Genomic DNA, 27,990 nt, shown 5'->3' on the forward strand with positions numbered 1-27,990 from the left:
AGTTTAGAAGGTCAAAAGATGAGAAAGTTGGCCAAAAAGTTGCTGCAATCTTGTTGAAATGTTGTAATATAAAATACCCAAGAGACGCAGCAAGAGAGAGAAAAAAGGGTTAGGGTTCTAGTGAGAAACAAAATATGAAAAAAACTTGTCAATGCCTTTATATATGAATTAGAAAGCATGTGAAGGTAAGGACATTCAAAAAATAACATTGGCATGTTAAAATATATTTGCATACAATATTTGTGAAAGTCATACGATACATTTATGAACATCCTGACTTTATGTGATTTTTAATTAAAAAAGGCTTGAATGATATCTACATGAAGGTCGAGACATCCATAAATGTATGACACAAACTTGTCAAACTCAAATCAAAATACTTGTGAAGGATATTCACAACACAAACTCAAATCAAAATACTTGTGAAGGATATTCACAACATGCATTTGTGAAGGTCACAACATGCATTTGTGAACGTACGCTAGACTTTATGCGAGTTTTTAATTAAAAGATGCTCACATGGTATCTATGCAAAAGTCTTCACATCCACAAATGTATGACGTTAACTTGCCAAGCTCAAACTTTTAAATTTTATAAGGTTCGCATCACACTTGTGAAACTCAAGATCCACATATTTCACGTGAATCTCCTGTTTTGAGATTCTAGCATGTTGGCAAATATTTTATATGAATTTTATCAAGTTCACAAAATGTTCATGTAACTCCTTGTTATTGAGATGTTGCAACCTTCAAACGACGTACGTGTGTGAAGGGTAAAAATATCCTAAAAAAACAAAAAACAAAAAATGTTGAACATAAAAAAGATTTTGGCAAATTGTGAGGCATTTCTAATCGTATCATTCTACAAGAACAATGCGACTTATTGCCCAAAGTTATGAAACAATGTACTTTTTGCAGTTCTTGTACTTCCACCCCTAAAACAATTTTCTTGTAACCAAGTCAGCTCTAGCTTATTATGAGCTCAAGGTCAGCTTGGCCAGCCACAATGAGCCAAGCTTCAACACCTGCTGACCAGACCTATCTGCACATGCACACCACAAACACACATGCAGAAAATTGGAACATCTTTTCAACTGAATACAATATATATATATATGATCATTATTATTCCCTCCCTCAAAAGAGGCCACCTTGGTACAAAATATGATTGCACTGTTTCCATCATATATATTCAGGCACTTTCCAGGAGACACTTTGTATCTTGGACTAGGTATAGCGTCTGGCACGGAAGAATGTCATTTGCAGGCAGGGAAAAAGAAGAAAAATACAACCCCATCCTTATCTCACACCAACGTCGTTAGAATAGCTGAAAGAACAGGCTCGTGGAACCATCTCCAAATGACCGAAGATCTGCTGGATTCACCAATGCCCTGCATAATGGACACGTTCTTTCCCGCTCAAACCTGCAAACCAGTTTCCACGAAATTGCCCACAGAAGCAACACAGAGTCAGGCTCCATGCAATGATTAAGCATTCTAATCCTTTTCAGAAACATTGTTAACAGTCAAGATGTCAAAAAGAAGCACAATGCAGAGGTCAAATGAAATAGCTGGATGGTGAAGCCATACTACATGACTGAGTGATGGCCTCGGTTCAAATGGCCATCACCCGGCTTGAAAACACAAGGTTTTTCCTTTTATTTCCACTAGCCAAGGAAACACCTTGTCATCACCAACTGCACCTTGGCAGGCCTCCGGTTGGAAAATGCACACACACACACACACACAAACACGTTGCAAATGATAAAAAGAAAAAGGTTTCAAAAAAAAGGTAAAGCTACATTCAACAAAGAGTTCAAGATAGGGAAACTCTGTATTTGAAAAATATGAAGACAGTCGTGTGCAACAGAGGAGAATAAACTCACCATTCTGATACACAATCTTCACAGAAGATATGTTTACAACGCAGTAGGATTGGAGCGTGCATTTTCTCCTGGCAGATAGCACAGAGATCACCAGCTGCATTGACCTGCACTTACCCATGTTTATAAGTTGGACCATCTAAAAATCTGAACAATTATTCATTAAAGAGGGACAAGATTAGAGGAAGCATCACACAAGCAACTTAAGAGTTTTTTTTCTTTTGTAATTTGACCATTAGACTAGGCATAACAGAAAGTGGCTGGAAATCAGGAAGAGTGAAAAAAAAACGTGGAAAAATTCAATTCTAGTGGATGGCAAAAGAAGTACTGCTGCACCACGTCAGAAATCATAGAGAAGTGCTGCTACACCATGTTAGAAATCATAGACCTGCTATTCCTTTCTTGTAGCTTGACTCGATAAATGACAAATGATAACAAGAAATCAGAAATAAGAACAGCTAATATGACCAGAAGAAAGCAAAGATCATCCTTTGCAACAGCAGATACTTGCACTCTCTCTCTCTCTCTCTGGAGTACCCTTGAAAACCACGTCCATACCAAAATGAGATCTTCCAGACATTTCAGCAGAAAAACATTCATAAAATACTGTTTGGATCAAGATACTATAGTCCGATTGCCCAAATAGTCTAAATATAATCTTGGATAAGATAAACTGAACAACACTCAGAGAAATATAAGTTTTTGCAGCGACAAGGCTGACACATTGATGAATGTCTGATAAAATGTGTCAAGTTTACTGCAGTTCCACTAATATAAGTTGGCAAGGCTTGATGATAAAACTTTAGCAGATCCATCAACATTAACGATCAACCACATCAAAATTGTTCACTCCAGGAACAAACCATGTTGTCCAGTCAAACATCATGACCTATGGCTAGTTGTGACAGGTTAACCATGCGGATTGCCTTAAAGTTCAATCCAGGAAACACACACACACACTAACTATGACAGTGTGTCTAATGGAATGTTACAGAATGCACAGGGTAACGGCAATATCAGAAGAAAATAGAATAGCAACAACAACAACTACGCCTTCATCCCAAAACAATTGGGGTCGACGATATGAACCAACAAAGAAAATCATTATGGGTCTTCCACATGAATCCTTCTCCTCCATTCATTTCTATCCAATGCCATGTCCTCGGTGAGGTTCAAAGATTTCATATCCTTTCTTATCACCTCCATCAATGTCTTCCTAGGCCTACCCCGACCTCTTTTAACTAATAGAATAGCATATAAAAAAAATACCAAGTATTGTAATATGTAGCATGTACACGCACACAGCACCCACCCAGCCACACACACACAGACACACAAACAAACAAGAATAAAAAAAGAAAAGAGGTTGATAACATGCAGCGAAACAGGTTTGCTTGTTGTATTGGTCACAAAACAGGACAAGAGAATGCTTTGAGTCACTGTGATGTAGCAAGTATCCGATCCACTTTGTGTGAGTCCCATGCATCATTGCTACTCTGTATCTACTCTCTATCATCTAACAAAGTTATTTTCTTATCTTGGGTTGGTTTCGCAAAAAGCTGTTACATGGACACTTCACCTAGTCTGAAGAGTCGGTGTTAGACACCTCCAGACACTGATACCAACACTCTTAGACACTGCTCCGACACCATTTTCAAAATTAGGTGTCCAAAAATTTGGACATGAGTGTCGAGTGTCCAGTGAGTGCCATGCACGTGTCGAGTGCTCGGTATCAAGAGACGAATGTCCAACTTTGTGGACACTTGTTAAACAAGTGTCAAGTATTTTAGAGTTGAAAGATACTTACCTGAGAAGTATCCATTGGGCATCAAGCATCCGACACTCCCATCAGTTTTGATGATTTGTTTTGACATTTTGCACTTAAAATCTAACATGTTCATATTGTTAATTTGTATAATATATATATATATATATATTTATGTTTTGTATGCATGTAATAGGTAATGCCCCTTAGGGGCAATTTTGTTTTTTTCTATTGATGTAATAGGACCTGCCCGTTAAGGGCAGTTTTGTAAAACACCTTTTTTTATTTTTCTTAGCTTTCTAGTTGTTGGGACTAGCCCAAGAGCTAGTTGGACTAGCCACCTACCCTCTTGTAACTATATAAATATGGGATCTCTCCCATTGTTTTCTTAATGCTTTTTCTTAAGCATTTTATAAATAAATTTATTTATTTTTTATGTTTTTTCTCTTAAGTGGCTTGTGCTCTTGATTTGTATTGGCCCATAAGGGGCTTGTTGTACTTGTGCACATATTTGTAATTGTGCAAGACCTTAGTGGCATCTATTTTGTTCACTTTTGTATTTCATTACATGATAACAGAGCCTTGAAGCTCTTGAGTTTGTGGATTGTGTGAACGAGGATCGCGTGGTGGTGGTTCGAGAAGATCGAACAACTCATTCCCATAAAGTCTATTGTGGAAGAAGATGCTTTGACAAAGGAAGAAACCTTCAAAGGGAGTGAGAGAAAAAGGTCTCTTGAACTAGAAGAAAGCTCACAAAGAATGGGAGGTTGGTCATGCCAAGGTTCTCTCTCTTTATGGGAAGTATGTGCGAAAAACCATATACCAACATCTTTTTTGATATTTACACAGAGAAACCACCCCCAAGATCAGAGACCTAGCTGTGTTGGCTTTGCCTGACGTACTTATGGTCGTTGTCCTAGCAGCATAAAACTCTGTGGGCTTTACCCCTTGCCCCCAGGCCGTCGCCACACTTCGGCTTGCGCAAGGGATGATGCCCATGAGATTTGAACCTAGACCACCTGCCTAATGGCCTAGGTCCCATCCCATTATGCCAAACCCCTTTGGGGCATATATGCCAACATCTTTGAATTCGAAAAAACGATGAAGCATGGGTCTTCATTAAACAAACATACACTCAAAAGGATGTCGCGCACAAATGGGACTTGCGTGACCGCATCCACAATTGTAAACAAGGGGATAAGACCGTTAGAGAGTATTATGGTACTCTTAAAAGACTTTGAGATCAAAAGGCGAAAATGGAGCCTATATGGGAGACACTCATATTTTAAATAATTTCTTTTATGGGTGGTTGAATGACAATGTTTTTAAATGTAATGTGTCCATGAGGTTTAACAAAAAATCTAGCATATTAAATTGATTTCAAATCAATATTTTTTGCTGTGTTTGTTCACTTAAGTAATGGTATAAAGATTTTGTTATTTGGATGCCCTTATCTTGAGCTTTTTTCTAAGGAGCTATTAAATGTTAGTGCATGTGCCAGCTGACTCCTTATAGCTTATTTTGGTTAAAGCAATGCCAATGATGTACCGTGGTGTATGTTGTTTGCTGATGATATTGTTTTGATTGATGAGTCTAGAGCTGGGGTTAATGCTAAGTTAGAATTATGGAGACAGACATTGGAAGCTAGAGGTTTTAAATTGAGTAAGAGTAAGACTGAATATATGGAATGTCGGTTTAGTAAGCAACGAAGTAGTGATGGGAGTGTAGTGAAGCTTGGTGAGCAAGAAATACCGGTGAATGATTATTTCAAATATTTGGGATCCATCATTCAAAAGTATGGAGAAATTGATGGAGATGTAAATCATAGGATAAAGGTTGGGTGGATGAAATGGAAAAGTGCAACTGGAGTGCTGTGCGATCGTAGAATGCCATTGCGGTTGAAGGGAAAGTTTTATAGGACGACTATTAGACCCGCTTTACTATATGATACGGAATGTTGGACATCATATTCAAAAAATGAGTGTAGCTAAGATGCGGATGCTTAGATGGATGTGTGGAAATACAATAAAAGATAAGATTCAGAACGAGGAGATACGTAAGAAGGTAGGTGTTGCACCCATTGAAAATAAGATGCGAGAGAATCGTTTACGGTGGTTTGGACATATTCGGCAAAGGCCTAATGATGCTCCAGTTAGAAGGTTGGAGAAATGGGAAAATACATTAGTTAAAAGAGGTCGGGATAGGCCTAGAAAGACTTGGATGGAGATGATAGGAAAGGATATGAATGCTTTGAACCTCACCCAGGACATGGCATTGGATAAAAATGATTGGAGGAAAAGGATTCATGTGGAAGACCCAAAATGAATTTCATTTTTGGTTCATATCGCTGACCCCAATTGTTTTGGGATGAAGGCGTAGTTGTTGTTGTAGTAATTCAATCGAATTTGTTAACAGTGGTTTCATACTGGATCTAGTATTATGAAGTTAAGACAAGCTTACGCTTGCGCTCACTTAGGTCGTCTAGTACTTGCGTTGGAACATGTCTATTGGTGAAATCATTGTATTATTATATTTTAGAAAAGAAAAAGGAAATCAATAACGTGTTACCATAAAAAAAAATCCTAATATTTTTGGGTTGAAATATGTCGAGTCATTATAATCATGGCTCGACTCTAGGTGACATAGTAGTCTCCATCGAGGGGTTGAGACACAAGGAAAGTTTGATACAAGAAAAAAGGGTTTGCTATTTCATTAGAAGGACTTGAAGAGATAGAAATCGATAAAAGCCATATAAATGAAACAATATGTAAAATCAAGAGAGAACTTAAGTCTGGACTGAAACTTGAAATTGCAAACACTGGATGAATGATGTTGTGCAGATCCTCACGTCAAAACTGTTGTATCGAAGAACATGTTCAACTATCACAACAACATGGCAAAGATGATGTGTAACCAAATGAGACAACAGAGACGATGATGTAGGTCTGCAATAACAGTATATGCAACCGCAACAACACAACACCAGAAGGTATGCAAGAGCTATAGAAAAATAGGAATAGTAGGGATTAACTGAACATGCAGACTATTGTAGACAAGGCTACAAAAGTAGTATCAACCCAAAGGTGGATCAAACTTGAGGCTTTGATACCCTAAGAAACCAGAGGAGACGAGAACAGAGAGGGATACAAGTTGTCACGGGCTTAGAAGCGAAGGCCCCCGCGACGTAGCTTACGGTAATTGCAAACACCAAAGGCAGGCCTTTTAAGCGCACAAGCAACGCACAACACACGCGCACGAGCAGAAGCAAGAGTGCGTGCATGCACAATCACAAAGAGAGCAAAGAGGCAAGATGCAAAAGCTTCTTTATAAATACTTGAAAGCAAAGTACATTAAGAGGGGAAGAGAGGGTCTGAATACACGGAGTGCTTAAGCTGTAAGGCCTTGTGGGGCACTTGAGAGTGCCAAAGAGGTATATACATCAAAGCAAAAAGGTGAAAAACATGGTGGTCCGGAACATGCTCTCCTGCCAAAGTTGGCACCGACTTCGACGCCAATTGTTCATGGTAGTCTTCTACAAGCTGTCGATGCTGAAACATGTTGCTGACCTTCTCCCAGGTGGCTTCGCATTCTGGCAATCCCTTCCACTGCACTAAGTACTTTTTGACTTCCCCTAGATAGTTGTTGGAATGGTTGAGGATGACTACTAGTTCTTTGCCTGGTACACTAACCGTTGAGGGTGCTCACTGCGGGATCGGAGCACGTTGAGGCATGCTCAGTTGAGGGTCTCCTTCATCTTCGTGGAACGACTTCAGGTTACATATGTGAAATACCGGATGCACTTGAAAGTTTGCTGGCAAGTCCAACCGGTATGCAAAGTTTTTCACGTGTTTGGTAACGATGAAGGGACCATCATACTTGCAGATAAAGCCTCGGGGGTGGCCCTGAAAGATAGTTGTGCGGTCGGGAAAAAGCTTGGCGAACACTTTGTCTCCAATACGAAATTCTGCCGAACGATGCTTCTCATCTGCCCAATTCTTCTTGGTCGCCTTGTTTAGATATGTCTTCGTCAACTCTATCTGATCTTGCCAGCTCCTGACGAACTGGTATGCATAAGGTGCTTTGCCACGTCCTTGCGCAGCAAGGGAGTGCGGAGTCTGCGGCTGTTGTCTGGTTGCGACTTCAAATGGACTGTGTCCAGAAGACTCGCTCTTTTGGAGGTTATAGCAGAATTTAACCACATCAAGTAAATCAACCAAATCCCTTTGGTTGGCACTGACAAAGTGCCGCAGATATTCCTCCGGCATACCATTTATTCTCTCTGTTTGTCCATCGATTTGTGGGTAAAAACTTATGAAGAAATACAAATTTATCCCCATTAAGCGAAACACTTCTCGCCAAAACTTGTCAGTGAAGCGTGCATCACGATCGCTAACAATGCTCTCTGAAATTCCTCAATGCTTGATTACGTTCCGCACGAACAACTTTGCAGTATCTACAGCTGAGCAGGTGGCAGGGGCAAGCACGAAGACAACATACTTCGAGAACCTATCCACAACCACATAAATCGAACTGCAGCCTTGTGCTTTCGGCAAGCTCACAATGAAATCCATGGTTATGCACTCCCACGGACGGCTTGGCACAAGTAGGGGCTCCAGTAGTCCATCGGGTCTCTAATTGATGGCCTTGTTTTGTTGGCAAATCAAGCAAGTCCGCACATAAGCATCTACATCATCGCACTTCTACGGCCAATAGAATGCACGTTCTAATAATGCCAAGGTCCTTTGTTGCCCTGGGTGACTCACCCAGGTAGTATCGTGGCACGCGTGCATCAAGTGCCTCCTCAAGGTATCCTACCGTAGAGTGTATAGACGGTCGCCCGCAGCGCGGAGCAAATCATCCTCTAGCCAGAATCTCTGCGTATTCCCTTCCTTCACCAATGCGATCAATTATTGAGCCATCGGGTCACTTTTTGAAGCTTCTCGCTTCTCGAAGGTTCGTCATCTTTCATCATGGGTGTTGCAGTTTCCTCTTCCTTACCTCCTAGTAAGATCTCTTAGCTCTTAGATTCTGGTGCCTCCCTTCATATAACTCATAATTTTTTACTTTCCGATTGTGGCACCAATTCAAGTACAACTAATGTTTTTCCCGTTGATGGTTTATCGCTCAACATAAAAGAAATTGGAAATTAAAAAAATTTAATTTCTTTTATTTCTAAAGTTAGATTTGTTTCAAACCTTAATTTAAATATGTTTTATGTTTCACAAATAACCGACCATGGTTGTAGTATCTCCTTCTCATCGGACCGATGTTTGGTGCAGGATCTCTAAACCGAGAAGCAGATTGAGGAAGGTCATAGGGAAGGAGATCTCTACCACATGAATCCGTTGATTATTCCAAAAGATATTTTTTGTTACATTGTACAAAATATGGATATACTTTTGTGGCATCAAAGGCTAGGACATCCTAGCATATCTAAGTTATCCAGTGTACCTTATTTGAAAAATTGATGTAATGAAAGCTTTCATTGCATTGATTGCATTCTTGGAATAATAAAAGCTATTCCATTTTAAAGAGAAGACTTTTTTTTTTACTAAACCACTTGAATTAGTACAATCAGATGTTTGGGGTCCGACTCCTATTGCCTTAAAAGGTGATTATGTTTATTATGTAATTTTTGTGGATGATTACTCTCGATAGACTTGAATTTATTTTCTTAGACACAAATACGAAGTTTTTGAAATTTTCAAAACTTTTCACAACTTTATTAAAAACTTATTCAAAACAAATATATCTATTTTCACTGGGATTCAGGGGGAGAATTTATGTCAAATGATCTCAGAAAATATTTAGAGACTAATGGTATTTTACACCAAAGATATTGGGGCAATACACCTCAACAAAATGGATTGGCCAAGATAAAACATAAACATATAATAGAAACCACTATGACTACTTATTTCAAAACATGTTCCAAAAGAATTTTGGGCAGAAGCCTCTCTTCCCACCCTCTATCTCATAAATAGGGTCCTTTCTACTAAACTTCAAAATATATTGCCTTTCGAAAAACTTTACAAAATTTTCCTTGATTATTCAATATTAAGGACTTTTGGATGTAAATGTTTTGTTCTTACAAAGAAAAATGATAAAATATCACCTAGGAAAATACCTTGTGTTTTTCTTGGATATGGTGAAAACCAAAAAGGATTTCGATGCTACGATTTCAAAAGTGATAAACTTTACCTTTCAAGGAATGTCTCATTTATAGAAAAGGAAAGCTTATTTAATCAAAATACGCCTAAGAAAGCTAATGATTATTCATTTTTGTTGGAATTGCTTCCTAAGAGCAATGATGAATCTTTGAGTAATGACATTATTGATGAAGAACCTCAACTCAATATCCAAAGTGGTGTTAGTGATGACAGACAGAAGTGAACCTATGGTATTACAATATAGTAGGAGAATGAATGATAGGCAAACTAGTGCACTAGAAAGGTATTCCAATCTAGAAATACAAGAAGCAAGTACTCTTAGAAGATATGACAGAGTCTCTAGACCACCTGATACATCTGTATCATATGAATCATTATCTCCCCAATATAGAGCATATTTAACTAAGATACTCTCATATTTCAAACCTACCTCATATAACCAAGCCAAAAACTATCATAAATGGATAGATTCCATGAATGATGAATTAGAGGTTCTTTAGAAATCCAAAACCAGAGAAATAGAAGGCCTACCTAAAAGAAAAAAGACCATAGGTTGTAGATGGGCTTACAAAGTAAAAACTAAGAGTGAAAAACCTTAGAAAGATACAAAGTTAGATTAATGGTAAAGGCTATTTTCAAGAGTGATATAGATTACGATAAAAATAGGTTATGATGACCTCCGTTAGAACCCTCATAGTCGTAGTTGTTTGTTAAAGTTGTATATATATGTGTATATACATAGCTATATACATATGCATATATATAGGGAAATAAAAACCTCCCCAATGGAAACCCTCCCAAACCTCCCAAATGGATTTTTTTTGGTGTTTTTTTTTCAAAATTTTGACTATACAAATGTGTTCAACATGATTGATTTACTATAAATCGATACTTGGATCATGAATTTTGGATAGAAAAATGGTATTTGGAGCCTCAAAAATTTATGAAAAATGTTCGTCATTGATTTTGAAACTTATAAAAACCTATCCATGCAGCAGAATCAAATGCTCCAAGAACTGATTCATATAAAAACAAGCATATAGACCACATCAGTATGGTCAGAATTTTGAAAAAAACACCAAAAATCCAATAAAACATTTATTGGGGAGGTTTGGGAGGGTTTTCCCTACATATACACATATAGTTATGTGTATATATATTTATATAATGTTATTTTGTATTTGTAATAGGTAATACCCAATAGGGGTATTTTAGTCCTTTCCATTTTATGTAAATAGGTTATGCCCAATAAGGGCACTTTTGTTTTTTTTTAATCCTTTTTATTTTTTATATTTTCTGTTGATTATAGCCGTTGGGACTAGCCCAATGGTCCTTTGTAATCTCTATAAATATGGGAGTCTTTCCCATATTTTCTTAATGCTTTTCTTGAGCATTTTCAATAATATTTATATTTATTTTTAGTTGTGCTCTTGCCCATAAGTGGCTTATGTTCTTGATTGTATTGGCCCATAAGAGGTTTGTTTCTTTTGTGCACATTCTTGTATTCTTGTAAGCCTATAATAGCATATATTTGTGCACTTTTTATATTTCATTACATGGTATGAGAGCCTTTGGGATCTTGAAGTTGAGGATCGCGTGAATAGAGATGGTGTGGAGGTTATTTGAGTGTTCAAGGGTTCGTTGCTTCAAAAAGCTCGCCATCATCAACCTCCATCTTCTTCTCTCTTCTTCCTACTCTCTTATTCTCTTCTTCATCATGGCCGATAAAGAAATTGTAACGGTTGTTCCCGTCAAGTTCGATAGAACCTACTACAATATGTGGGCCACTGCGGTGAAAAGAATATTGATTGGACAATCAATTCTCACTAAGTTCATTCTGGGAGAAAATGGGTTGTCCAAAGAAGAAACTCTTAAAGGAAGTGAGAGAAAAGGCTCTTGGAATACAAGAAAGCTTACAAAGAGTGGAAAGTTGGCCGTTCTTTCTCTTTTTATGAGAAGTATGTGTGAAGAACCTTGTGCCAATATACTTGAATTTGAAAGAGCCGATGAAGCATGGGTCTTCATCAAACAAACCTACGCTAAAAAACATGCCGCACACAAGTGGGACTTGCGTGATAGCATCCATAATTGTAAGCAGGGGGATAAGACCGTTGGAGAGTATTATGGCACTCTCAAAAGATTGTGGGATCGAATGATAAAACTGGAACCTACATGGGATACACCCAATGATGTTCTTCAAAGGAAGAACCAAATCCTTGAAGAACAATTTTTTCAATTTATGAAAGGTCTTAGACCCGAGTATGAACAAGTTTGGGTCACCATCATCCACCGAAGGAAGATTCCACATTTCCATAAAGTATGCATGAAAGAACCTAAATTGAAGACGGTCTAAATCAAAAGAGACTAAGGATAATGTGTTGGCTGTCTCTATACCAGATGCAAATACAAATGCATGTAGGCCACCACACTTCTCTAAACCTAATTTCGGGAGGCCACGATATAATGATAGGAGGAAAAAGATTATTTGCCATAATTGTGGAGAACTGGGGCACATCAAGCCCTATTGCCCTAAATTCAAAGGAAAAGATGACAAGAGGGTAGCCACGGTAGACGCTTCTCAAGAGGACAAAAGTGAAACCAATGGAGATTCCAAATTCGTTAGAACCATAACGTTGTCCCAATTGATGGAGGCCCAAAAACCGCTTCTCAAAGGCTCGTCTTCTTCCTTCACGGGTGTCGTGATTTCCTCCTCACCTCTTACTAAGATTTATTGGCTCTTGGATTTTGGTGTTTACTTGCATAGGACTCTTAATGATTCTTTACTTTTCGATTGTGAGACTAATTCAAGTAAATCTAATGTTTTTACCATTGATGGTTTCTCTCTTAACATAAAAGGAATTGAAAATTTAAAAGAATTTTTTAAAATTTCTATTTTTAAAGTTAGAATTGTTCCAAAACTTAATTTAAACCTTATTTTTGTTTCTCAAATAGTTGACCATGGTTGTAATATCTCATTTTCATCGGATCGATATTTGGTGCAGGATCTCTAAATCGGAAAGCAGATGGGGGAAGGTCACAGAGGAGATATTTATTACATGGACTAGTTGATTATTCACAAAGATACTTTTTGTTATAATGTAAAAAAAATGGATATACTTTTGTGACATCAAAGGCTAGGCTAGGACATCCTAGCACCAATGTACTTCTTTTGATAAATTTTTGTAATGAAAGTTTTTATTGTATTGATTGCATTCTTGGAATAATAAAAGCTATTCCATTTTAAAGAGAGGATTTTTTTCTCTACTAAACCACTTGAATTAGTACACTCGGATATTTGGGGTCCGGCTCCTATTGCCTCAAAAGTTGGTTATGTTTATTATGTAATTTTTGTGGATGATTACTCTCGATATACTTGAATTTATTTTCTTAGACACAAATACAAAGTTTTTGAAATTTTCAAAACTTTTCACAACTTTGTTAAAAACTTATTTAAAACCAATATTTCTATTTTTCGCCGTGATTCAGGGGGAGAATTTATTTCAAATGACTTCAAAAAGTATTTAGAGACCAATGGTATTTTGCACCAAAGATCTTGTGCCAATACACCCCAACAAAATTGATTGGCCGAGAGGAAACATAGGCACATGGTAGAAACCACTAGAAGTAAAATTATTTTTAAACATGTTCCAAAAGAATTTTGGGCCGAGGCCTCGCTTACCACTGTATATCTCATATATAGGGTCCATTCCACCAAACTTCAAAATGCCTATCCTTATGAAAAAATTTACAAAATCTCCCCAATTATTCTAGATCAAGGACTTTTGGATGCAAATGTTTTGTGCTTACCAATAAGAATGACAAACTATCACCGAGGGCGATACCTTGTGTTTTTCTTGGTTATAGTGAAAACCAAAAAAGGATTTAAATGTCATGATTTAAGGAATGTTTCATTTGTAGAAAATGAAGCTTCTTTGATCAAAATATACATAAAAAACTAATGGGAGTTAGCTACATTAAAAGTGTTCTTAAACAAAACTTTGAAATGACTGATCTAGGATTTCTTAAACTTTTTTTGGGGATTGAGGTATCATACTCCCCCGTGGTTATTTATTGACTCAATCCAAGTTTGTCACTGAGATTATTGATAGGTCTGGAATTATCGATGAGAAGATGGTGGATACTCATGAAGTAATTAAGATAGATGATGGAGCACCCTTAGAAGATCTGACTTGATTCCGTCACATAATTGGAGCTCTCACCTATTTGACAATTTCCCGACCTGACATATCTCATGCAGTACATACTGCAAGCCAGTTCCAACACTCTCCCACTACTGTGCACATGAGTGTTGTGATGAGAATGATTAGATATCTGCAAAATTTTGTTTCTAAGAGACTTTCATTATCTTATTCATTTTCACTTGAATTAATTGTATATTTTGATTCTTACTGGGTAGATCCCAATGATAGACACTTAACTACTGCCTGTGTTTATATAAGTGACTCAATGGTATCCTAGAAGTGTAAAAAACAGCAGATAGTATCTTTAACGTCAACAAAAGATGGGTATTGTGTCATGACTATCACGACATCAGAAATCGTGTGTGGTTGAGAAGACTATTGGAAGACATGGGGATGTACATGCAATCACCTTGAAGTTATGTTGTGATAACAAAAGCGCCATCTACATAGTTGGCAATCATATGTTTCATGAAAGAATAAAGCAATCATATGTTTCATGAAAGAACAAAGTACATCGAAATGGATTGTCACTATGTTCGTGAAGAATATTTAAATAAGACTCACATTTCCCTATGTAGCATAGGAGTTTCAATTGACTGACTTATTCATGAAAGCACTTCCTTCTCAATTCCATTTCTTACTTTACAAACTTTTGATGTTATCACCGTAAGTTTGAGGGAGAGTGTTAAAGTTGTATATATATGTATATATACATAGCTATATACATATGTATATATATATATATTTAATATGGTTTGTATTTGTAATAGGTAATACCCATTAGGGGTATTTTAGTCCTTTCCTTTTTTATGTAATAGGTTGTGCCTATTAGGGGCACTTTTGTCTTTTTTATTCTTTTTTTTTTTTTTTTTACATTTTCTGTTGATTATGGTCATTGGTACTAGCCCAATGGCTAGTTGGCTAACCCCTCGAGTCCTTTGTAATCTCTATAAATATGGGAGTCTTCCCCATATTTTCTTAAGCATTTTCAATAATATTTATATCTATTTTTAGTTGTGCTCTTGCCCATGGCTATATGTTCTTGATTGTATTGGCCCATAAGAGGCATATTTTTTTAAATATTTCTTTTGTGCACATTCATGTAATCTTGTAAGCCTATAGTGGCATATCTTTGTTCACTTTTTACATTTTATTACACTGTTAAGGGTTGGCCCATTTATCAAATGGATGTCAAGAATGTATTTTTAAATGGTGAATTAAAAGAGGAAGACTACATAGACCCACCACCTGGATCTGAGGTTCCGTCTGAAAAAGCTCTTCATCTAAGAAAAGCATTGTATGGTTTGAAATAAGCTCCTAAAGTTTGATATGATAGGTTCAATTTTGTTATGATTAAACTTGGCTACAAATCTTGCTATACTGATATTGTCATGTTTGTTAAGAAGTTTGATGCAGGTATTGTTGTTTTACTTTTCTACATTGATGACGATCATTACTGGATGAGACAAACAGGGAGTTAAATAAATTAAAGGTATTTTTAAACAAAATTTTGAAATGACAGATCTAGGGGTTTCTTAGATTCATTTTGGGAATTAAAGTAGCTTATTCCCCTCATGGTTATTTACTGACTCGATCCAAATTTGCTACTGAGATTAGGATCTCACTCAATTCAGTTAGATGATTGGAGCACTCACCTATTTGACAATAACCCGACTTGACATATCTCTTGCAGTGCATATCACAAGCCATTTTCAAGCTTTCAACACTCTCCTACTACTGTGAACATGAGTGTTGTAATGAGAATTATTAGATATTTACAAAATTTTGTTTCTAAGGGTTTTATTTTCTTCATCCTCCCCACTTGAGTTAATTGCATATTCTGATTCAAACTTGAGAGGAGATCCTAATGACACACGATCAACTACACGTTTATGTATTTTTTAGGTGACTCTTTCATGTCTTGGAAGTGCAAAAAAGTATCTTTGTTATCTACTGAAGCAGAATATTATGATATGGCTACCACAACATCAAAGATTATATGGTTGAGAAGGTTACTTGAAGATATGGGGTTTTACTTGTAGATACCCGCAAGACTATTTTGTGACAACAAGAGTGCAATATACATGGCTGACAATCATACATTTCATGAAATGACTAAACATATTGAAATGGATTGTCACTACATGCGTGAAGAATTTTTGAAGACTATTATTCTACCTTATGTCACCTCATAATATTAGGTGGCTTATTGCTTCACCAAGGCCAAGGCGCTTTTGTCACCTTGGTTTCACTTTCTACTAGACAAACTTTCAGTGATCACTTTGAGAGGGAGTGTTAATTTGTATTATATATATATATATTTTTTTTGTGTTTTGCATGCATGTAATAGGTAATGCCCCTTAGGGGCATTTTTTGTCTTTTTTCTATTGATGTAATAGGACCTGCCCATTAGGGTCAGTTTTGTAAAACACCGCTTTTTATTTTTTATTTTTAGCTTTCTAGTTGTTGGCACTAAACTAGCCGTTGTCTAGCCTCCTGTCCTCTTGTAACTCTATAAATATGGGATCTCTCTCATTGATTTCTTAATGTTTTTTTAAGCATTTTATCAATAAATTTATTTATTTTTTATGTTCTTGCCCTTAAGTGGTCTGTGCTCTTGATTTGTATTGGCCCATAAGAGGCTCGTTGTACTTATGTACATATTTGTAATTGTGTAAGACCTTAGTGGCATCTATTTGTGCACTTTTGTATTTCATTACAAGTATTACATGATTGACACTTGTGTACATCATCGAGGATCAACTGCAAATGAGAAAGGAATGTGCAAATTATATTTTATGGTTTTGTTTGCATAATTCTTTAAATCTCTCTTTTATCTCACTCTCATATATATATATATATATATATATAGCCATATCCAAGTGTCTAGTGTTTTAAGGCCTGCTATGTCCGACACTTCTTCCCGTGTCTGACTCAGACACTCGTGTCAGTATCCAAGTAACATAGCCGGAAAAAAAAACCAGTTAGTCAAGCAACCAGCAATCTCTCAAAGGTTCTTACAGGTCAAACGTGATATTTCTGGAAGAAATGGTTAATAGGCTAGTCATTTCAATCCTATTTAAAAGCAAGGAGAGTGATGGGGTTCTGAAAAGACTCTAAACCTGTTCCGGTGTAGCATAAGACCCATAATGCACCTCTTTACGAGACAATGCCTTCAAAGCAGCAAAAAAAGACTGGACCTGGACAGGGCAAAATCATCACATATAGGAATTAAATCATCCATTCATACATTTCAAAGACACTGTTTTGTGCACAGGACACTCAGAGAGTAAAACAGAAAACTTGTTCTACAAGATGCAAAGTGTAACAGATAAAAGCAAAGGCGAAAACAAATTGTAGCATGGGTAACCTCCTACCTTCTCCACAATTGATGTCAGTTTGAAGGTCAGGTATAGCCCAGTTGTAAGGGATGAGAAGAGACTCCCATAATCTTTGTTTAAGAAAAACCTATACCAAACAGGAGTAGGTAGCAAAGCACGATACAAAAGCAGAACATACTCAACTAAGGTGAGCATTTGACCCTGCAAAACCAAACACAAAGAACCATGAGTAAAGTACTTCATGAAAAATTATTCAGTTATAGCAAAAACAAATTTATCAGAAACATGATTGATAACAGTTTTAGAAATGTCCTACAGAGATGAAAATTAAAGAACATCCACAAAAATAGATACATCAAACTCATGGTCTGAAGGCAACCTCCAATGGGCTAGACTAAACAGGGGTTGAACGAACTTTATGTCATGTGGTATTTGGGTGCTTCATTCTTGAGATTCATTTCCATTTCTTTCTGGGATTCCAAGCTCAGTATAACCTAGGACAACATTTATTTTCTTACAAAACATAATAAGGTATTTATCACGACCCAGATTTCTCATCCAGAACAGTATATAAACATAGAAACTTCCATGAATCAAGATGTGTGGATAATTCTCAGTGTTCATCATCTAGAACAAAGCTCCTGAAAGTCATATATGGAAAAATTGGCCACTTCTATTCAACCTTGACTAACACAATGTCTCTGCCAACAAGTAACACATCCTGTAAGATCCAGATTATACAGGGACCACCCATAACATGTTCATCAAAAATCTATATCTTTAAGGGTCATTTCACGCAATAACTGTTCTGCAATTTTACAGAGTGAAAATTAATGCATGAAACCGCCATGCTATTCAAAAAGTTGTTACGGGTATAATTTGTGGTGAATATGTTATCATCCAAGGATGCTCATGCACACTAACAGCTCCTATCTATGTCACACAGGCTCTTCACATAATATGTGTGCCTCATGTTGACATGAGACGACACCATGACCAAACACACCGCGTCGCTTCATAGACACAGTTGATAGTTAATACTCAATATCATGTCCTTAACTTTATCTATTTCTGTTTATTTTCATGACCTTCATTGTTTATTTTGTATTTACATTTGTCTCTTTACTTTTACAAATTTTCATCGATTACATTACATTTCAATTTTCAACTTAGATTTATTATTTAATGCTTTTTATAAAAATGATTTAGAATTGCTGTTCAAGAATTTGCACTAACATAATACACACATGCACACGTTAATGTGTCCAGTGTCCTAGTTTTACAAAAAAAATCATGCTGTACTAAGCATGCCCTTATCATGTCCCTTACCCGTGTCCATGTTTATGCGACAAGGTCACCCATCTACATAAACATGTGCATGTGAAAGGGTAGAGAATATCAATCTAACCAACAAAATACATGATTTGAAATAGGTTCACCAAATGAAAGCAACAATACCTGCTTCCGATAATTACGCCCTCTACTATTCTTATAGTAAATCAGTAATATGCACTTGAAAACCATTGCTGCCTGGCGAACCATGGTATCTGTCAAAAAGCAAAACAATCAAAAGCATCTCAAACTTAAAGTAATCATTAAATGGGCTTGGAAAAAATCAACTATTTGCATAAAAAATAAAAGAACATACAAAGAAATAAAAACTGTACCATACATTCTGCACAAGAGATAAATACAGAGCAGTCGGCATAATAATTTCATCTGATAACTTTATGTCCTTTTGGTGAACCAACTGGGTGTAGCAAACTAGGGTAACAAGCCAAGCTCCCCATTTCAATATTAGCTCATTAAGGCATGAGGTCATCTCAAATTCAAACTTAGGCTAGGTTTGTGCAAGCTCGAGCTGGATCTTGATATAAAAACGAGTCCATTTAATTTTAAGCTATGTCACGGGGGTACGGGGGGTACGGGTGCGGGTGCGGGTGCGGGTGCAGAGGGTACAACACAGTAATTCCAAAAAATATGGGTATGGGGACACGGTTATATATATATATATATATATATATATATATATATATATATATATATAGGGTTTGGACCTGTCCAAACCTGGCCAATGAAGACGTGTTATAAAAGGGGAAGGGCTACACCCCTTCTCCTTTTTGTTTTTTCTCTCTCGAAAGTTCTCCCCTCTCGCCCTTTCCTCTCTCTCGAAAGTTGCAGCAAGAAAAGGAGGAGCCGGGCCCCAATGATAGGTGAGCTGCTCTCTCTCTCTCTCTCTCTCTCTCTCTCTCTCTCTCTCTCACACACACACACACACACACACACACACACAAGCGCTTTCCCCTCTGGACAAAAAGCAAGGGTTTGGGGAGATGAGAGAGAGAGGGGGGTTTATCGGGTAAAAAATTAAAAAAAATGGTCTGAGACCAGACCCAACCCGACCCGCATTGTACTGGTACTGCGTCCGGTACCCGCGCCCATGTCAACACGGGTACGCCGGCCAATCTGCCGTGTCGCGGTACCATAGATTTTAAGCCATTGCTATGAACTTCAGAAATTTTAACTGCATAAAGTTATCAACTTACCTATACAATAGTGTTTTTTGTTGTTTTTCTAGAGTAGATTATGCCTTTCTTTTCTGAAGGAAAATAAAAGTCAAAACAATATTTCAAAAACGTAACAGAAGGTGGTTTGGTAATTTAACTTTGACAAAAATGCCTTTTTAACCATAAGAGTAACCACAAATTTTCAGATGTAACTTTATCTCAGTGTACTATGCTAATCTTCAACATCTCATGATATGTCTTCTCAGTTTACACTCTCAGTTCATCTATAGTTACAAATCTGAGTCTGTATGTGTGATTTCCAGGCACAAAAAAATAAGGATTCAAAATCAAGTACCAAATTCTGATCAACTCATTAATTTTTTAAGGTCATTAGTTTTCTGTTTTTCAAAGTTGCAAAACTTTTCCTAAAGTTATATCAAGTATTAAAATGATCTTTATTTCATGCTGCCTACATGTTATGAAATTTTCACTTAGATAAAGACTTAACACTGAGTTAATTTAAGAATTGGGACACCATCTAAAAAACCATTATAGTACATTGCCAGTCAGATTTTCCATGTAAAGCATTCACAAATTATGGTCAAGTCAGCAATTCTAAATCAAATAATAAAACTAAGTTGAAATTGAAATATAACATAATTCATGACAAATTTTAAAAGGAAAAGAATGCAAGTGAATATAAAACAAGTATTTATGATCATAAAAAGAAATAGATAAAAATGATCCATTGTTGACTTTGTCCGACACTATTTGGTTGTCCATGAAGTGTCCTGGAGTGTCCGAGTGTCGTGTCGTTTAGGCACAGGATACACATGCTAAGTGAAGTGTCCGTGTGACATAGATTGAAATATATCATGCAAAAAAAAAAAACTTCATGCAAATGTCATTTTCCTTGGAAGCCATTATCAACACAGATCAGGATTTTCTGCAAAGTGTAATTGGCACTTATATAACCAAGGTGTTAAATGGGGACAATGAACTTGAGATGTTCCACTACTATAGGTAAAATTTAAATTCATTAAACATTAAGTAATAAATGATAAGCCCCAAGTGATGAGTTGTTTCAAGCACATAATTCTTTTCAATTAGTAATGCAACTCTTTTATTACATCAATCTGTTAATATGGTAAGGGCTTATATTCTCAGTTCAAGGATATTCATGCTACTGCAATATCAAATTAAATTACATTTAACCGTAACTTTCTGGCATTTCTTTAGTGACATACTGAAACACCAAGCTGCCAGATTTAAAATTGTTTCTTTACTAAACCATTATGTTTCATAATCTCACTAAATGCACATTACACATCACAAAATATGTCTAGAGAAAAGCTAGGAAACTCATTCAATAAATTACACTGGACTGACCACCATAAAGGATGAGCTTTCCAATAAAATACACTATATCATGCCGTATACAAAATTCAGTGAGTATATGACCCACAGAATATAAATGATAATAGTAACCTTCATTGCATGGAGAAGAAGCCAAAACGAGAATGGGCTACTGATGAGAATTGTTTGGCTAAGTTTGTTGTCGTGTTGAAGTACTTAAGCATGCCATTCTGTTTCACAATCAGAAGTTTCAGAATTATCCAGGTAAGATTGTGATTTTATCCTTTTATTTAAGAATTTATTCACACTCTTATGTCCTATAAATATGCCTTTATCTTTTAAACCTATGCTAAGTTGCTAACGAAATAAAAAATAAGTACAATCAACATCCATGATAAACATGTGTTCAAGGCCAAGTCCTTACCATTCACCACGATGATAAATATAGCATGCCAAAATGGTGGTAATGATTTTGGAGGAAGCATGACAAGTGGGTATAGAAGGTCATCTTTTCTATACCACCAATAAACCCCAACCACATGAAGCATAAGTACCAGTATGATGCCAATAAGAACAGAAACTTTCCTCTCATCCTGGAAAAAAAAGGGGAAGAAAGAAAGAGTCAGAACTTATGCAAAGAGTTTGAGGTTGTGTCTGAAAGCCTTGCTTTGAAAAAAACACCCACTAATCGACTAGAAGGATATGAGGCCGTAATGCCATTGAAGGTAAGATAAGCACAGCACTGCGGGACCAGTTATAGTGGAGAAATGAAGAATCCAACAAAAAAATGTGAAAGAGCATATTACCAACTTGAAGCAACTATTGCAAATGCACTACTAAAGCAAGAAACATGCTGAATATTAAATTATTCTTAAAGCATAGAAGACTAACATATCATAAAATCGTACGCAACCAGACAGGATCAACAATTCATCATGAGCTAATATAAACTGGGCAATAGATTTCTCTTTAACAATCTACAGTGCATATCCCTGAGAAAGATTACAAGTTCTATGTTTCCTTACCAATGTAACAAATCTTATTCTTGGGGAAAATCTTGGGAGTTTTTATAGAAAATAGGGTTTTTTATGTTAAATATCTTGGTGTATACAATTTTTAAAATTAAAAAAATAAATAAATATATATATATATATATATAAACAATATACAATATCAAAATTATAAAAATTATGATGATATCACAACAAGTCGAGATAATAATACAATAGATCAAAACAAGTGAAACTTTGAATATGTCATACGATTCTTCATTCTTGTTGTTTCTTTTTCTTACTAGTAGATTTTTTTTTTCATTGCATTTTACCTATTCAAAAGAAAACCAAGTCAAGACCTATATTCAAAGATATATCATAGTCTTATTTTATAATTCATACTGTTTGGAATATGAAATCATTGTTTTTGCTTTTTTATCAACTCTGTATCAACCGGATCAACACACATCCTTCTCCCCCACCCCTCCAAAACCACTCTCATACACACAGAGAAAAAAGGTACAAGCATAGTTGCCAGAGCAAAAACCAGAATTGGGAAGCAGTACAGGAATCAGAATAAGGAAACAGTCATTTCAAATTTTTAGAGGATTCAAAAGTGGGAACCGAGTAGAAAGTGGTATGGGAACCGTTTAGGAGTCTATATGTAAAACTGTACAAACACAAGAATTAGGATTACTAAAAGAATCAAGATTCCTAAGGGAATCACGATTTCCAAAAATAGGAATCAAGATTCCCATGTAAAGGAATTGAGATTTCATGTCATGGGAATTGGGATTAACGCATTGTAGGAATTGGGATTCCCATAACTGGGGATCATGATTCCTAACTGATTCTGATTCCACTTCCTGGGAATCGCAATTCTTGTAACTATGGGCAAAGGTAAGGCCTTAAGGGCTTCCTTCATATGATTTACCCTTTAAGTTTTTGACTTTTGTTAATAAAATTTATTGTAAGATAATGAACTTTTTAGTTTGGCTTTAACAATTTTATTGTGAGTTAAATAAAATCTTGGTGATATGATATTATGATGAAGATCTTGTGCTTTTATCATCAATATTTCAATTCAATGGTTTTTTTAATAAATTCGTGATAAATTCTAAATATTTGTGACTTTGGTTCTTCCTTGCACAGAGCAAGAAAGAGGCATCATTTGCCAACATGAATTAAACAATGTCAAAATGAAAAGAAAAGTCCCAACCTTCAGATGTTTGAAAATTTCAAGTTACAATGAAGAAAGAAAAGAGAGATTAAAAAAGAGTTTCCAAGAATTAAGGGGAAAAATGGAAATGAAAATCAGGACATATGAATCATTTGCAACTTGTTGCAAGTCAGAGCCAGTGGCCATCCATCTTGGAGATATTATTTTCTTCACATAAAGTTAAAAACTATAGGCAAAATCATGAATCCTACAAGGCAAAGCCAATGATGTTGCTCATCCACTTGGGATAGGAGGAGTTAATCCAACCTTGCCAATAGAAGTATACAAATCATTTTATTCTTTCTCCACCATTCACATCAGAAACAACTATGGGTGGACACTTGGCCCGGTACCTGATGGGCTTTTAGGTACTCAATCTGATTAGAGTCCAGTTCGTGCCTAACTTTAAGAATACAGCCCCAATGATGTTGGGACCAGCCGAACCTGATATGCTATGTCACAGGGACTCTTCTAAAGGGCCGCCGCACAAGCGTCACACCCGGTGCGACAATAATTAAAATTTGTCGCACCGGCTGCGATCAAATGACCTTGAGTGCGATCAACCCACACCCAGGGTTATATTTAACAAAAATACACTCGATCAACGTTGACCGAGTTTATTTTGATCCTTTTAAAAAAATGGGTTTTTGGAGGTGTCGAGGGGGGTTTAGGGCACAATCGCACCACTGACCCACCCCGATCCCTCCTTCTCCCTGATTCCTCCTTCTCCTCCCCTCCTCTTCTGAGGAGGGCGGTGACGACGACTACGAAGGGCCACCTCCTCTCCTCTTCTTTCGATGGTAGCGACAAACTCAAGTACATCTCTCTATCTATCTATCTCTTTGTTCATCCTCTTCTTCCTTCGCCTCCTCCTCCTCGCTTCTTTCTTCTTCTTCCTTCTCTTCCTCCTCTCTTTCTTCTTCTTCTTCCTTTTCCTCCTCCCTCCGTTGATGCCTCCTCTCTTCTTCTTTCTCCTCCACCTCTCTTTCTTCTTCCTTTTCCTCCCTCCTCCCCTCGTTGGTGCAAGGGCCGAACCCAGGCCTGCTGGGTTCAGTTCTGCTGAACCGAGGCTTGGGTTCAACAGAACCGAACTCAAGCATGTTGGGTTCGTCTGCTAGGTTCGGTTTTGTTCAACCCAGGCAGAACCGAACCTAGGTCAATTGGGTTCGGCTCTGGTGAATTCAGGTAGAACACCTACCACATGGTGGTCAACATATGGATCAAAAACACTTCTTCTCCAGCGTCTTGCATTGATATTGATATCTCAGTTTGCTTCATCATCGTGTTGTAGTATGCACACATCCACAACATCAAGAGAAACAAACTCACCAACATATAAGATTCTGTGTGGGGTTCAACCTTCACCGCAGAAAATAAAGAAAAGATAAAGAGGAGAGAGATGCACAATGGCTGGGGCGGCGCGCGTTAACCCGACCTCCAAGCCCTAAGCTTTATAAGTAAGCAAATATACAATGGCTGAGATTACAGAAATATTACAGGAATGCCATTAATGAAACAACATTGAGCATGTGTTAGAATATTTAACATGCGTATGGATCTGGATCCAGATCCATACGCATACTATATTTTAACACCCTCCCTCAAGTTGTACGTGGTTTTGGAGCATGTACAACTTGCTCTTCAATAGCCAAAATTGACGTCATGTTCACCCCTTGGTAAACAAGTCTGCCACTTGATCTTCTGTTCGAACATGACGTAGTTCTATCTCCATCTCGACTTTCTGCCGTATAAAATGTTGATCAATCTCAATGTGCTTCGTTCTGCTATGCTGAATAGGATTACATGCAATGTTTATTGTGCTTTGATTGTCACATAGAAGAAATGATCGAATAATTGTCTCCCCAAGATCACTCAATAAGTGTCTAATCCATGTAGCTTCTGTCGTGCCTGCAACCATCGACCTGTATTCAGCCTCTGTACACGACCGTGCCACTGCCTTTTGTTTTCTGCTGCTCCAGGACACTAAATTGTGTCCAATATATACACAATATCCAAAGACAGATCGTCTCTCATCTGGATCCCCTACCCAATCTGCGTCTGTATAAGTGATGAGTTCATGCCCTCTATGCAGGTTATCGTTCTTGCGATAAACAAGTCCATTTCCTATAGTTCCTTTTAAATATCGTAGAATGTGCTTCACAACTTCCATATGACCTTCCATTGGAGCATGCATAAACTGGGATACCTGATTGACAGCATAAACTATATCAGGTCTGGTAAAGGTCAAGTACTGCAGCATCCCCACGAGGCTTCTATACGTTGTTGGGTTGACACAAAGATGGCCATCTACAGAGCTCAACCTTTGATGTAATACACTCGGAGTGCTGACTGGTTTACAATTCGTCATCCCGGCTCTTTCCAGAAGATAAAGAGTATTTTTGTTGCATGAGTGTTAATGTGTCTTTTTGCCTGTCAACTTCCACACCAAGGAAGTACCTCAACTCCCCTAAATCTTTCATCTTGAAAGTTTTCATTAAAAACTGCTTCACGTCTTGCACATGATTATCTAAGCTCACAGTGATCACAATGTCATCAACATATATAAGAAGAAGTATAACGATGTCTGCCTTTTGGTAAATAAAGAGCGAGTGGTCCAGAGAGCATCTTCTAAAACCATAGCTTTGAATTTGCATAGATAAACTTTCAAACCAAGAATGGGATGCCTGTTTCAACCCATACAGAGATTTCCTTAGTTCGCACACCCAGGCAGTAGGATCCTTCTTGGCATAACCAGGAGGTTGCTCCATATACACTTCTTCCTTTAAAGTTTCATGCAAGGATGCATTTTTAACATCCATCTGGCTAAGCCTCCATCATCGGTCGACTGCTAGGGATATAATGACACGAATTGTACCCATTTTGACTACCAAACTAAAAGTTTCATCGTAATCTTCACCATATTGTTGTGTGAATCCCCGAGCAACAAGTCACGCTTTATATCTGTCAATACTTCCTTCATGCTTATACTTTGTTTTATAAACCCATTTTGAGCCAACTACATTCTTTCCTTCTGACCGAGGTACTATTTCCCAAGTCTGGCACTCATGAAGTGCTTCCATTTCTTCATTCATACCTTCAATCCAATGACGAGATTGAAGAGCTTGATTAAAACAAGTGGGTTCATCCTGTTTTGTGAGTTGAGACATAAACAACTGGAAATCAAGAGAAAATGTCTCATAACTCACCCATCGTTGAATAGGATGCCTAATGCGTGACGGCCTTTGAGCCGGATCATTAGCGATGCTTTCCACATTCCTCTGCTTTATATTTTTGTCCCGTCTAGTGTATATCTGTCCAGAGAAGCGTTCTACTGGGGGTGGTTCCACTGGAGATGGTTCAACACGCATCTGTGAGTCATCCAACCCCCTACTCAAGACGAAGGAAGGACAATTTGCTTGACATGTTTCTCCTGTATTAGCAAAAAGATCTGCGCTCATCCATGGATCATATACCTCTACTTCTCGAGATGACAACTCTTTAGAGTCATTGACCTGAAAATTTTGTTCATCAAAAACAACATTCCTGGAGGTCCTAATACGTTTTGGAGTAGGGTCATAGCTGATAAAGGTGGAAAGGATCCGACCCGATCCACATCGATCCACATATCCATACTTATGTATTGTAACCCACTTAGACTATCAGGTCTGGATACACCAAACTCGGATCCATATCATTGTGTTGTAACATTATAAAAACATCTTTTAGGTCACGATTCTATGAATGAGAAAATAGAAAGCGTAACAGCTGAAAAAGGCCTTGCGTTTCTTCTTCGTCTCTCTCTCTCTCTCTCTTTTCTCTACAGGTGAAAAAGTTTCATGGTATCAGAGCCAGGTTCGACTAAGGCTGAGAAGGATTCCGGCAAGAGCGAAGTTCGGAAAATCAAAGTTTTTCTCTTCTTTCCCCTTCTCCTTTTTTTTCTGTTCCTCCTTTCCCCTTTTCTTCTGTTCCTCTCCATTTCCTCCCCTTTTTCTGAAATCTACTATGTACCCGCACCTCACGTGGGTTTCTTCCCTTGGTGAAACCGTGATCCACGTGACCTCTATTCACGTGGGTTTCATATTTGGTGAATCTGTGATTCACGTTTACGTGAACACAGAATGTGGGTGACTGTGATTCACGTGAAACACTGAATCTCTCCTTAATTTCTTTTCTTGATTTGCCTTACCTAATCTCCTCTAAGTCTGTCTTTGCACATTCGAATATTTTTTTATGATTCTTTACTGCTATGTTATGAAACTTATTCTTTGATTATCTATTTCTATTCTTATAAAAAAAAGGGGGGTTCTTTTAACGTGTGAAGGCATTCTTCATCTCATCAATCTCAGTTTCTGGACTGCATAGAAAAGGTTCAAAAATTGAGTTCCCTGCATCCGACAACCTGCGATTCTATATCCTAAAAAAAACAGGCTGAACTTTTTGTGAACACTCTGGTCGACATTCTCGTTGTTTTTTTTTCAAATGGACCCTTATCACTCTCAATCAAATCTTTCTTCAAGCTTCCTCAACCAACTCGTCTATGAAAAGTTGAATACCTCA

General features: G+C 37.2%; 1 protein-coding gene across 2 annotated transcripts in view; it reads right to left on the reverse strand.

The window, feature by feature from the left end:
* Positions 1 to 1,086: 1,086 nt before the first annotated feature.
* The window catches only part of LOC149839365 (uncharacterized), a 41,557-nt gene continuing 14,653 nt past the window's right edge, over positions 1,087 to 27,990 (reverse strand). Inside the window, exons 3-8 of one of the 2 annotated variants that reach the window (XM_090002507.1) lie at positions 21,647 to 21,815; positions 18,818 to 18,906; positions 17,396 to 17,560; positions 17,141 to 17,218; positions 1,885 to 1,988; positions 1,087 to 1,423 (exon numbers count right to left, since the gene is read on the reverse strand). In XM_090002507.1, the coding sequence (XP_089858633.1) occupies positions 1,318 to 1,423; positions 1,885 to 1,988; positions 17,141 to 17,218; positions 17,396 to 17,560; positions 18,818 to 18,906; positions 21,647 to 21,815 (711 nt within the window). In that variant the 3' untranslated portion in view covers positions 1,087 to 1,317. The remainder of the gene's footprint in view (positions 1,424 to 1,884; positions 1,989 to 17,140; positions 17,219 to 17,395; positions 17,561 to 18,817; positions 18,907 to 21,646; positions 21,816 to 27,990) is intronic. The other variant, XM_090002508.1, reaches the window with a different exon arrangement.

This window comes from Nuphar pumila, chromosome 4 (assembly GCF_984573655.1).
Source record: "Nuphar pumila chromosome 4, dmNupPumi1.hap1.1, whole genome shotgun sequence".
Taxonomy (NCBI): Eukaryota; Viridiplantae; Streptophyta; class Magnoliopsida; order Nymphaeales; family Nymphaeaceae; genus Nuphar; species Nuphar pumila.